At 40.6% G+C, this 13,007-nt stretch overlaps 1 protein-coding gene across 12 annotated transcripts in view; it reads left to right on the top strand.

The window, feature by feature from the left end:
• Window positions 1-13,007, top strand: part of TJP2 (tight junction protein 2) — an 82,085-nt gene that overhangs the window by 66,154 nt on the left and 2,924 nt on the right. For 6 of the 12 annotated variants that reach the window (XM_083576576.1, XM_083576577.1, XM_083576578.1 and 3 more), the window contains 11 exons: window positions 1,309-1,417; window positions 1,819-2,029; window positions 2,566-2,753; window positions 4,700-4,795; window positions 4,898-4,977; window positions 5,132-5,342; window positions 6,309-6,409; window positions 6,980-7,198; window positions 7,519-7,629; window positions 7,948-8,283; window positions 8,945-9,024. In XM_083576576.1, coding sequence (XP_083432702.1) covers window positions 1,309-1,417; window positions 1,819-2,029; window positions 2,566-2,753; window positions 4,700-4,795; window positions 4,898-4,977; window positions 5,132-5,342; window positions 6,309-6,409; window positions 6,980-7,198; window positions 7,519-7,629; window positions 7,948-8,283; window positions 8,945-9,024 — 1,742 coding nt within the window. The remainder of the gene's footprint in view (window positions 1-1,308; window positions 1,418-1,818; window positions 2,030-2,565; window positions 2,754-4,699; window positions 4,796-4,897; window positions 4,978-5,131; window positions 5,343-6,308; window positions 6,410-6,979; window positions 7,199-7,518; window positions 7,630-7,947; window positions 8,284-8,944; window positions 9,025-13,007) is intronic. The other 6 variants (XM_083576572.1, XM_083576582.1, XM_083576573.1 and 3 more) reach the window with 1 other exon arrangement.

The following is a 13,007-nucleotide window of genomic DNA, read 5'->3' as shown; positions in this document are numbered from 1 at the left end:
AGCAACCTTTTAAAGTAGAGGGCCAGATCACTGTCCCTCAAAACTTGCCGCAGGCCAGAGCGCGCACGCGCGTGCACACTCTCTTGTTACTACAGGATCCAAAGATTCCATCAAAAAACAATAATAAAGTTCCAAAGGTCTCAGTTCCGTGCCACAGCATATCTGTTCCGTTCTGAGGCACCCTCCCAGGGTTCTGGGGTGTGCGAAGCTTTGTTTCCCCATTTTTAACTCTGCTACCGAACGTGTCTCCCCCTCCAAGATGGGAAAGCGAAGAACATGTGTCCTGCAGCGAGCAGTTCCTTCTGCAGAAGGACACGTGTTCTCCTCTCTCCCGTCCTGGAGGGGGAGACGCATTCGGTAGTGGAGTTAAAAACGGGTGAACCAAGGCTTCATACACCCCGGAACCCTGGGAGGGTGTCTCAGAACAGAACTACTCTGCGGTGGCAGAAGGAGCAGCGAGCCAGGGGAGAGCCGGAGAGGGGCTGCCTTAAATCAGGCTGGCACAAAGAAAGCCCAGGCCCCTTCCCCTCGGCTCTAGAAGGAGGGAGGCAGGAGGAAAGGAAGCTGCAACCGATGAGAAGGAAACAATGCTGCTGGCACCAATCAAAGGCTAGCCCCCTTCTTCCGCAGGGCGGGGGAGAAGCCAGGAGGAGGGAGGGAGGAGGCGCCGCCATCAGGGAGAGAGAGAAAAAAATGGCGCAGCCCGAACAATATGAATCAGAACCATGCAGCGATTTCTGGACCGTCCGTGGGCCGGATTGAGAACCCGTTTGGGCCGGAACCAGCCCACGGGCCTTAGGTTGCCGACCTCTGTTCTAAAGCATGCAGCTGCTGACCATGGTTAAGTATCCCATGAAATCCTTCTCAAAGAAGACCCATTGCAATAAATGAACCAGTTAGCCATGTCTATTGATTCATTGGGTCTACTCTGGATACAATCCAATGGTTTTAGCCTCATCCAATGCAGTATTCACTTTGCTCTTGTAACAGGCAAACTGTTCTGAAACAAATAAGGGTGTCTGATCACCCCAAATTACACATCTAAAACATTATTTTTAGGAGAAGTATAGTGGTTAAAAGTTGGTTGTACTTGCTAGTAGAAAAATGGTTGGTTCTGAGTCAGTTCAGAGAGGGAGATTGACATGTTCCTGCCCTCAGTGAATATAACCCATCCATTAAACACAGAAATGTGTAAAGTTGGTTGGCTAAAAGTAATATTTTGCACAAAGGCAAAACCAGCTTCTTCCTCTTTGGTGGTCTGTATCAAAGGAATCTTCTCTTAAAATCTGTTTGGTGGTTTTGTATCAGGTAAACACTCAAGATTTCAGAGGTATTATTCGAGAGGATGCTGTTCTGTACCTGTTGGAAATTCCGAAAGGAGATATTGTGACAATTCTGGCCCAGAGCAAATATGATGGTAGGCACCTGGCATGTAATTTTTGTTTATGTACTTCCTGCTTTTATCTATAGCTCAAGCTGTGTCTCAGTGTAGTAGGTGAACAGCAAATATAGCAGTAGTCAGCTGCTGCATTTTGCTCTGTTCATATTTAAAGATTTTACTGCATCTTATTGGAGAAAGTGGGTTAGTAGAAATAATTAAAGCTTCTCATTTCCATGCAGATTTTAAGTCAAAATTACCTGTATTAATGGCTCTTCAGTCATTTGCACACAGCAGATTCTTATGGAAAATATTTGCAAATCTACAATGTCCGGTAGTTTCTTTGTGCTGACTGCAGCAGTCTTCTAAGAGAGTCCCCAAAGCCCTGCTATAGACCTACTGAGAAAAATAATTGAACTAGATCTGGTCTTTCTCACTAGTTTACAGAGATATAATGGCCTGCGGCAGAGGAGATTCTTTCTTCATAAGGACACATTTTGAATGTGAAAAGGAAATGCCACAAAGCTTAGCCTTCACCAGAGGGGAGGTCTTCCGAGTGGTCGATACACTGTACGATGGAAAACTGGGTCACTGGCTGGCTGTGCGGATTGAGAGCGAGCTGGAGAAGGGCCTGATTCCAAACAAAAGCAGGTATCTTAATAACCTGTAGATCATGATGTTAATTGATGTTACTCTCTCTTGTAGTTTATTCCAGCTCTGTCTAGTGTTATCAAAAACAGATGGAGCATGTAAATAAGTACATGCAGAACTCAATTCTTATTTACAAGGGTCACTTGGGATCCTCTTCCCCAGTGGTGTCCTTGGGTTACACCCCTTTATTTGGTCTCATATAAATAAATGGTTGTGTTTTACTCTTATGTAGAAGAGGAAAGCGACACATTTAGAGGCAAAGACCTACGGTACTTCATGCATCTAACATGTAAAGGGGCTTTTGTCTCACATTGCTGCCCCTGCTCCTGATGTCAGGAGGTATTAGGGGAAGCAGCCAAAGACTTGGATATGTTACCTATACATACATGTACATACATAGGAATATAGTGATGGGGGCCGTCCTGTACTATTTTATAGCATCAGTTGTGTCTATGATATGCTTTTCTGCCTGCAGAAATGCACACAAGTTGACTTGCTGACTTTTACAAATGGACTAAATGCTGTTTCTTTTTCAGGGCTGAGCAGATGGCCAGTGTTCAAAATGCTCAGAGAGATGGCTCCAGTGACAGGGCAGACTTCTGGCGGATGCGTGGCCAACGGTCTGGAATGAAAAAGAATCTAAAGAAGAGCCGTGAAGATTTGACAGCAATTGCATCTGTTAGCACAAAATTTCCAGCCTATGAGCGAGTCATGCTCCGGGAGGGTGAGTGAGTGACAGCATATGAAAACTGACAGCTCATTTCCTCATTTGTAAAAGACAGCTACAGCGATTTTTTCTGGCAACTTAAACAAATCAAGCCAACTGGCTTTATCTCTAGGCTAACTGCAAGTGGTAAAGTCTGTCTCTGGTCACAACCATGTTGTGGCCTGTCCAAAACATCACATTAAATCTGTTTAGATGAGGGGTTTCCCCCCCCCTTCAGTAACCAGTTCCTCTGCATGCCCCTCCTGTGAATATTGTGGGCTGCCAAATAATGGAATAGTCCACAGTACAAAATATGGAAACACAAACTATACTAACGCACAGTGTGTTCATAATGTTTTGAGAAGTTAAAAAAAGACATGTAAGCATTTCAGACATTACAATTGAGCTTCTGTTGTGCTGCTGTTATAACTGTAATGTGTGAGTCAGTTTTCCAAGTTAGGCTGGCTCATTTGGAGATACACTTAGTAAATACTCAGGGCCAGGCACTCATAGAATCATAGAATCATAGAGTTGGAAGAGACCACAAGGGCCATCGAGTCCAACCCCCTGCCAAGCAGGAAACACCATCAGAGCACTCCTGACATATGGTTGTCAAGCCTCTGCTTAAAGACCTCCAAAGAAGGAGACTCCACCACACTCCTTGGCAGCAAATTCCACTGTCAAACAGCTCTTACTGTCAGGAAGTTCTTCCTAATGTTTAGGTGGAATCTTCTTTCTTGTAGTTTGGATCCATTGCTCCGTGTCCGCTTCTCTGGAGCAGCAGAAAACAACCTTTCTCCCTCCTCTATGTGACATCCTTTTATATATTTGAACATGGCTATCATATCACCCCTTAACCTCCTCTTCTCCAGGCTAAACATGCCCAGCTCCCTTAGCCGTTCCTCATAAGGCATCGTTTCCAGGCCTTTGACCATTTTGGTTGCCCTCCTCTGGACACGTTCCAGTTTGTCAGTGTCCTTCTTGAACTGTGGTGCCCAGAACTGGACACAGTACTCCAGGTGAGGTCTGACCAGAGCAGAATACAGTGGCACTATTACTTCCCTTGATCTAGATGCTATACTCCTATTGATGCAGCCCAGAATTGCATTGGCTTTTTTAGCTGCCGCGTCACACTGTTGACGCGTCACACTCTCTCCATCAGTGCTGCTGTGCGCCCCCTTTTCTTGAACTGTGTTGTGAAAATGTATGCTTAATTTTTTCTCTTAAGTGTAGCTTATCTGCTGTCATGCTAGTATTGCATTGGCTAGAATACAGTCCATTCTCATAGATAAGCATGGATTATTGTATATGTTAGGATAATAAATAGGTATTTTCAAAAAAACAGGCTTTGAATGTTCTTTGTTGGAACAAAATAGTGATGATGCCCTTCAAATCTGAATAACTCTTTTCAAGAGACCTCTTTTCAATATCTCTTGTGGAAAGCTTAGCAAGGAGTGTGCCAACTTTATTCTGGTTAAATGTGAGTTAGCATCTCAGCATGACACACCTGTGACTGCACAAAAGTGTTAAGGGAGATGTTATTTTAAAATAACATTTAAGAGACATGTAGGGATTGTTTCAACAAAAGCAAACACACTGAAGCAATAGCTGCTAAGATGTAGAGTTAATAATTATTTTGGACTGTGTTAGAACAGAACATTTGCTGTACTGACTCATGTGAGAGATGTTTCACAGAGCCATATTGTGTGAAGGGTATCTGCAAGTAATTGTCTCCTAAGTGTGTCAGCTGCTGTTTGTTGGCCTCTGCCAATTTCCAGTGAAAGTATGTCTGAATTGTGAGGAACTTTTCCCTTTGTGAGGACAAAATGTCCTCACGTATTTTACAGATGATTATGATGATTGGATGATTTGGGGGATATTCATTTCTGTATTTTAGAGGGAACAGTTTTTTGTTTTGGTCATTATAAAATAGAAACCAGTCATATGCAGCTTTCCTTTTTCAGCTGGTTTTAGGCGCCCTGTGGTGATCTTTGGTCCCATTGCAGACGTAGCAATGGAGAAACTTTGCAATGACTTGCCTGAGATGTATCATGCTGCCAGTAAGTCTTTCAGTGCTCCTCTCTTAACACAATCCTTCAGCATTTAGTGATCCACGGAAACATTATTAAGGACATGACAACATAGCTGTATTATTCTTGCAGAAACCGAGCCTAAAGATGCAGGCTCAGAAAAGTCCACCGGCGTTGTGCGTTTGAATACTGTGAGGCAAATCATTGAGCAGGTACACATATTCACTCCCCCCACCCACCCCTGGGCCATTTCTCTTAGCTTTTTATCACGTTGGGAAGCCAAGTAGGAGATACTGGGGATGGGGATGCTGTTATTTTGCTGTCCTTTTTGTACCTGTAACCTTCCTATTGCTGCACTTTTAACAGGATAAACATGCTCTATTGGATGTGACCCCAAAAGCCGTGGATCTGTTAAACTACACCCAGTGGTTCCCAATTGTAGTTTTTTTCAACCCAGATAGCAAGCAGGGTGTGAAAGTCATGAGGCAAAGGCTAATTCCCACCTCCAACAAGAGCGCACGAAAGTTGTATGACCAAGCAAATAAGCTGAAGAGGACCTGCTCGCATCTTTTCACAGGTAGGTGGAAATAGGTTGCTTGCTTCTTTGTTTGGTTTTCTTTGAAAGCATCTCTAGGTGCAGAGTGAATTTCACATGACAGCCCTTCTCAGTGCACGGAGCAAGTCTTATTTCAATGGAGGTCGAGTAGGAATTACTGTATTTTTTGCTCTATAAGACTCACTTTTTCCCTCCTAAAAAGTAAGGGGAAATGTGTGTGCGTCTTATGGAGCGAATGCAGGCTGCGCAGCTATCCCAGAAGCCAGAACAGCAAGAGGGAGCGCTGCTTTTGCTGCGCAGCGATCCCTCTTGCTGTTCTGGCTTCTGGGATTCAGAATATTTTTTTCCCTCCTCCAAAAACTAGGTGCGTCTTGTGGTCTGGTGCGTCTTATAGAGCGAAAAATATGGTATGTATTGGATGGTGTGTGACCCATGCTTTTTAAATATGCTGGTCACTTAGTCCAATGCATGAAATATCTTTCTTGCTTTTTTCCTGTACTTCCTTTCATCACAGAATAATGGAAGGGACCCCCTGCAATGCAAGGATCTCAGCTAAAGCATCCATACAATAAGGTTTTTAGTTTAACTTCTCAACTTGCCCACTACATTAAATACATAACTGGTAGAATCTGTTGTTCCATCTTTCCAGTAGATAGCAGAATATACAATCATGTTTCCAAAATATTTTAAAGATGCTATAAAAAAACAGTTCCTTCTGAAATCAGGATAAGAAGCAATGGTTTGAAGTGATAGGAAAATAAAAAATAGTCTTGGCATTCTCATCAGTTAAAAGCAACAGCAGCAAAGCTTATTAATGATTTCTTCGGGAGTCTGGAATAACTATATAATCAGTGGAGAACATTAACACTATGGAGTGTTATATGGAGTGTTTCCATTGTTTTGAAAATGACTGAAGTAATATAGTGTCGTGTATGAGACTAATGCTTTGAAAATATAACCATTTTTTATTTAAAAAAATATCTGCAGCTACTATTGATCTAAATTCAGCCAATGATGGTTGGTATGGCAGCCTAAAAGATACTATTCAGCAACAACAAGGCGAAGCCGTGTGGGTCTCCGAAGGAAAGGTAGGTGGTCATAAGAATGTAGCAGCCCTTTTGAGTAAGGCCAGCATCTTGTTCTCACAATGGCCAATCAGATGCCCATCGGAAGCTCATAAGCAGGACCTGAGCAGCCCTCTCCCCTCCTGTACCTCCCAGCAACAGGAATTCAGAAGGAGACTGCAACCAAGATTGCAGGCAGAGTACAGGCATCTCCCCACTTCTACACAATTGACTCTTCTGCACGATGTTTTATCGTGTTTTTAATATTCTGTTGGGAGCCGTCCAGAGTGGCTGGGGAAACCCAGCCAGATGGGCAGGGTATAAATAATAAAATTATTATTGTTGTTGTTATTGTTATTATTATTAACTGGGGGGAAATGGCAAAAAACTTTGCCAGTGAGAATTGCAACCTAATGAAAACTTCCAGTATCTCATGTTGCTATTAGTAGTGAAAATGGAGTGCTATCATTGCTTTTAATGGTACATGGTAGTCCCATCTATTGAAGCTACTTTATACTGTGTCTTACTGTGTTACATAATGTGAGCCCTGATGTGACAAGGAGAGCATAACCTCTTCACAAAATCCCTTTACAGCTGGAAGGAATGGATGATGACCTGGAAGACCGTATGTCATACTTAACTGCGATGGGCGCTGACTATCTGAGCTGTGACAGCCGACTGGTCAGTGACATGGAAGACACCGATGGAGAAGGCGGGGCTTACACAGACAACGAGCTTGATGAGCCAATCAACGAGCCCAGAGTTTCCTCCATTAGTCGGTCCTCCGAGCCCGTGCAGCAGCAGCAGGAGGAGGTGAGAGATCCAGAAGAAGACTGCTGTTTTAGGAAATTCAGTGGCATTTTGAGTTGTTGGTGTCTATTGTGTGCACTCCTATGTAGAAAGGAAGATGTTTTATTGCTCTAACAAAGGGGGGGGGGTTCCCTGCTTCAAATTACCTTGTGGTAAAATGGCTGTACTGTACAAGAGTAGTGCTGCTGGTGAATTATATTTAAAGGAAGAAAAAAACAGAAAACAAAACACTTTTCCCAGCAGTTGCAGACTGTAACTATGCCTCCCACAAGTCAAGAACTGCGTGACTGTATGCATAATGAGCTACTATTACTTGTCCATAGAGTTTAAGGAAATCCAGCCCAGAACCAAGAACTCAAATGAGAAGAGCTGGTAGCAGGGAAGTTCTGAGGGATCCCAGCCCACCTCCAGCATTCAAGCCTGAACCCCCAAAGGTAATTGGAGAGGAAGAGAACAACTAACTGGGGTCGAGTGTTGCATTTGCTAATAAGGGTTACTTACTAAGAGCATTTTCCTCAGAAGGCCTCTCAACATTCCCTGCTTGATTCACAGCTCCACATTTTCATCTTAGCTAAACTTTTTCCCAGTGTGGTGCCTCAACTACCTGTTTTTCCTTAGCTCAAAATATCAGTAACCAGTTTAGGCTTTACAAACTATATTAACCAGTTTCTCATGGCTGATCATTTCCAGACCAAAACTGCTACTTCTATGTAAATACTAATGCTGTACTGGCTGTTGCCTTATGCTTTCAGGGTAAACTGCAAAACAGAGAAGATCCCTATGATATCCCTAAGAATTACGAAGCCAGAACAGGCAGCCCTAATGCTGCTAGCAGTGAAACTTATGGAGTATCAATGAAAGTGGCCCCTCCCCCAATAGCCATCAAACCTACTTTTGGGCGCCCCATATTGAAATCCTCTCAGCCACCTGTCCCATCAACGGAAGTGGAGGAGAAATCTGAGGAGGGGATAGAAGAACCAGGGAACACACCAAAATCTGTGCTGGGGAAAGTTAAAATTTTTGAGAAAATGGACCACAAAGCAAGACTTCAACGAATGCAAGAACTACAAGAAGCACAAAATGCCAGGGTATGAAGTGAACCACAAACTGATTTTTTGCATTTGTGTCTGTTTTAGAAATTATTGCCACTCAAACTATTGAAACATCATAAAAATAGTTGATTAGATCTAGAGATCCTGTGAGCAGAGGATTGTACCCAATGCTAGTACATCACAGAGTAGACCTGTTGAAATTAATAGAAATGGCTATCTTCATTCATTTACTCTGAGAAGAAGTTAGTTGGCTACAAGCCACAGTTCCATTTGCAGAAAGAGTAATAGAGGTGATTTTGGCTGATTCCCCTTGACTATCTGCTATCTGCTATGGGGTTGAAGGACTCTCCAGAAGAGTGTGGAGCTGGAGATTGCTGAGGAGAAGGATGAACTGGAGCAAACGGCCTCTCCTTCTGTCAGCGGCAAACTCTAGAGCACAGCCACTTGTGGGAAGGCTAGGCTGATTCCGTTGGTAAAGAGAGAACTATTTTAATCTTTCCCAATAACAAGTAGGTTTTAGGTACTAGTAGCAGTGTACTAATAGCTTTATTCTCTGCTGCTTTGTATGCTTTTTGAATACTGTGACAATCTGTAAATTGGGGAAATGGAACTTGTTATCATGTCACAGTTACACTGGGTTTAGTCACCCATTAAGGGAAACTTCAAAATGTTTTGATCATACACTCTCCTTTTACAGGTGGAAATAGCTCAGAGACACCCAGACATTTATGCTGTCCCAATCAAGACACAAAAACCAGACTGGACCCAGGCTGCCAGGTAAAATGTTGCATGTTCAGGTATATGTTCAATATATCTCAAGCCTGTTCTTCATCATTACTAATCCCAAAGTGGATTACAATAAAATAATGGAATTATTTGTGAATGTTACTGGCTTTGTGTCTTTGGGTTAGGGATTCAGTTATGATAGAGGTCTACAAGCTGGCAAAATTTACTTGCTGCCAAAAATAATAACTGATATACATCTACAAGTAACTAAGTTTATTACCTCCTTTTCAGACTGCTCAGTGCCAGAATTGCTCCTCTTTCCTATTGCTCATTGTGGTTCTGAACGGAATCCTGTCTGCATCCATCACCAGCCACTTGCCCTTACTTTAAAAGCTGCCCACAGCCCTTCCTCCATCTTAACTTGTTTCTTCTTATATTCTTGGCTGTGACCTCCTGCCCTTAGCCAACCAAAGATCTTCTGCTTCCTTAACTGGCTCCACCATTCCCCTTTGCTGGTCCCTAGACATGGAAGTACTCCCCCCGTGTTCATGGTGTCGCCACCACCCCTTTCTCTCCATCCTTCCTCAAAACTCTTTTTTCTTCTTCAATTTTTTTATTGATTTTCCACAAAATTTATAAACACACAAATAAACAAACAAACATAAATCCTAACCTTATTAAAATTAATCTTATTAACATTGTTAAGCAATTTCCACGTATCCCCTTGGTTGAATTTCAGTGTATATCATTTTAACGGTTTTCCAAAAACAAAATTCTTATAAAATTAACTTAATCACTTAACATCTTTCTTTCTTTCTTTCTTTCCAATTTAGCATTAAACATATTATTTCATCGCATTACATATTTCACTCCTAAGCCTATCTGGTATTTGCAAACATTTCCAATTAAGTTAACTTAACATATTTAACTACATAGTCTTTAAACTTCAACCATTCTTCCTGATACTCCTCCTCTTTCTGATCACGAACTCTTCCAGTCAGGTCAGCCAGCTCCGAAAAGTCCATTATCTTCATCTGCCAATCTTCCACTGTTGGTACTTCTTGTGCTTTCCAGTTCTTAGCTAATAAAATTCGAGCAGCAGTTGTGGCATACAAAAATAATTTAACATCTTTCTTGGGCAAGTCCAAACTTGTTATTCCAAGAAAGGGCTCTGGTTTCTTAGTAAATGTATATTTCAACATTTTTTTCAATTCATTATAAATCTTTTCCCAGAAGTCTTTCACCTTGGGGCAGGTCCACCACATATGATAAAACGTACCCTCTTTTTCTTTACATTTCCAACAAAAATTATCACTGTTATGGTAAATCTTCGCTAGTTTTACCGAAGTCAAATACCATCTGTACATTATTTTCATTGTATTTTCCTTTAACATGCAGTGAACTTGACCCCTTTCTGCCACAATTTTCCCCAGTCCTCAAACATTAAATTATGTCCCACATCTCTTGCCCAATCTATCATCACTGATTTGACTTGTTCATCCTTTGTATGCCACTCCAACAATAAATTATATATTTTAGACAAATTTTTAACTTTAGAATCCAACAACTCCATTTCCAACTTAGATTTTTCCAAAGCAAAACCATTTTTCTTGCCTACTTTGTACAATTCATTAATCTGGTGGTAATGTAACCAAGTTATCTTAGCTTTTACTTGATCAAATGGTTTTAGTTTATAACCTTCTTTATCCTCCAATAACAAATCTGAGTATCTCAACCACTTGATGTCCATATTTAACTTTTTCTGGGCCTTCGCCTCCATTGGTGAAAGCCATCTGGGTGTCTTCCTTTCTAAGAGATCTTTATATTTTATCCATACATTATATAGAGATTTCCTAATTACATGATTTTTAAATGCATTATAGGCCCTTACTTTATCATACTATAAATATGCATGCCATCCAAATACATTGTCAAATCCCTCTAAGTCTAAAACATCAGTATCTTCCAATTGTATCCATTCTTTAATCCAGCAGAGAGCTGCTGCTTCAAAGTAAATTTTTAGATCTGGCAGGGAGAATCCCCCTCTTTCCTTAGAGTCTGTAAGTAGTTTGTATTTAATTCTGGGTCCGTCCGTCCCCCTCCAGATAAATCTAGATAAAGCTTTCTGCCATTCTTTAAAACATTTCACATTGTCAATAATTGGGAGGGCTTGAAACAGAAAAAGCATCTTTGGCAATACATTCATCTTAACCACTGAAATTCGGCCCATTAATGACAATTTTAAATTTGACCATATCTCTAAATCTCTATTAACTTCATTCCATAGTTTCTCATAGTTATCTTTATATAAATTAAGATTTTTCCCAGACAGATTCACACCCAGATACTTAACTTTTTTCACAAAATCTAGGCCTGTCTTTTCTTGTAGTACTTTTCTTTCCTCATTGTCCAGATTTTTCTCTAACACTTTGGTTTTGCTCTTATTTAACTTGAATCCTGCTACCTGCCCATATTATTGTATCAACTCCAGTGCTTTTACTGCACTGGAGTCTGGATCTTGTAATGTCAGTACTAGATCGTCAGCAAAGGCTTTTAATTTATATTGTTTGGATCCTACTGTAATACCTTTGATTTGTTCATCTTTTCTAATCATACTTAGCAAGACCTCTAGGACTGAAATAAACAGCAGAGGGGAAAGTGGGCACCCTTGCCTGGTTCCCTTCTCAATTCTAATTTCCTCCGAGACCACATTATTTACAATAATATTAGCTTTTTGTTCTTGATAGATCGCTTTAATACCATTTTAAAAATCTTGACCAACCCCCATACTCTCAAAATTATATAGCATAAATCTCCAAGATACATTGTCAAAGGCCTTCTCTGCGTCAATTAACATTAACATTGCTTTACAACTCTTTCTTGCTTCTAATTTTTCCAAAATATCCGCAACATTCCTAATATTGTCTTTCATATGTCTTCCAGGCAGAAATCCTGCCTGGTCCTTGTGGATATATTTAGATAAAACCTTCTTTAGCCTGTTAGCCAATATATTTGCAAAAATTTTATAATCCACATTGAGTAGGGAGATTGGTTTTTAACATTGGATCTATCTTGACCCTGTTTAGGAATCAGAGTAATATACACTTCCTTCCAGGTTTCAGGTGCTTTGCCCCCTCGCAGAATTAAATTGGTTACTTCTACCAGTGGTTGAATAAGCCAATCTTTCAATGTCTTATAGTATTTCGCTGAGAGACCATCAGGTCCTGGTGTCTTGCCAAGTTGCACTGAATTTATTGCCTGTTCAACTTCCTGTCTTGTAATTAAACCTTTTAGTAGGATCTTTTTATCATCCAGAATCTGCTGCAAACCATTAATCTTGATAAATTGCTCAATTTTTGCCAAATCTTTGTTTTTTATACAGCTGTTTGTAGTATTTGTAAAAACATTTTCTTATGTCTTGCAGGATTCTCTACAGATTTTCCTTCTTTTACTATGTTTGTGATAGTACTTTGCTTTTGTCTCTTGTTTAACTGCCAGGCTAATAATTTCCCACATTTATTTGCAGATTCAAATTTCTTTGTCTCATCCTTCTTATCTTCCATTCTATTTCTTGATTTACTAACTGTGAATATTGAATCTGTAAAGCCTTAATTTCTTTTTGTATCTGCAGATTCTTTGGGTTTCCTCTAAGCATCTTCTCTTTAGCTTTCAATTGCTCCATAATTTTATCTTTTCTCTCATTCTGTGACTTTCTCCTGATGGAATTTTGCTGTATCAGAAATCCTCTCATCACTGCTTTGCTGGCATCCCAAATAACCCTAGTTTCCGTTCCCTGATTCATATTAAGTTCAAAATAATCTTTTAGGGTTTTGGGGCTTTATTCATAATTGAAGTACTTCTCAACAAATCATCATTCATTCTCCATCTGAAGGAACCCTCTACAAACATTTTCAGGTCCATAAAAACTGCATTATGATCGGAGCAAGTTTTAGGGCAAATTTCCGTTTTTAATACTTTAGAAACCAAGTCTCTGGATCGATTCTCAAAAATGATTGGTTTGCATCTGAGAAAAA

The sequence above is a fragment of the Podarcis filfolensis genome, assembly GCF_964270895.1.
Source record: "Podarcis filfolensis genome assembly, chromosome: 11".
NCBI classification, from domain to species: domain Eukaryota; kingdom Metazoa; phylum Chordata; class Lepidosauria; order Squamata; family Lacertidae; genus Podarcis; species Podarcis filfolensis.
Note: the sequence above shows the minus strand (reverse complement) of the source record. Positions and strands in the feature narration are given on the sequence as shown.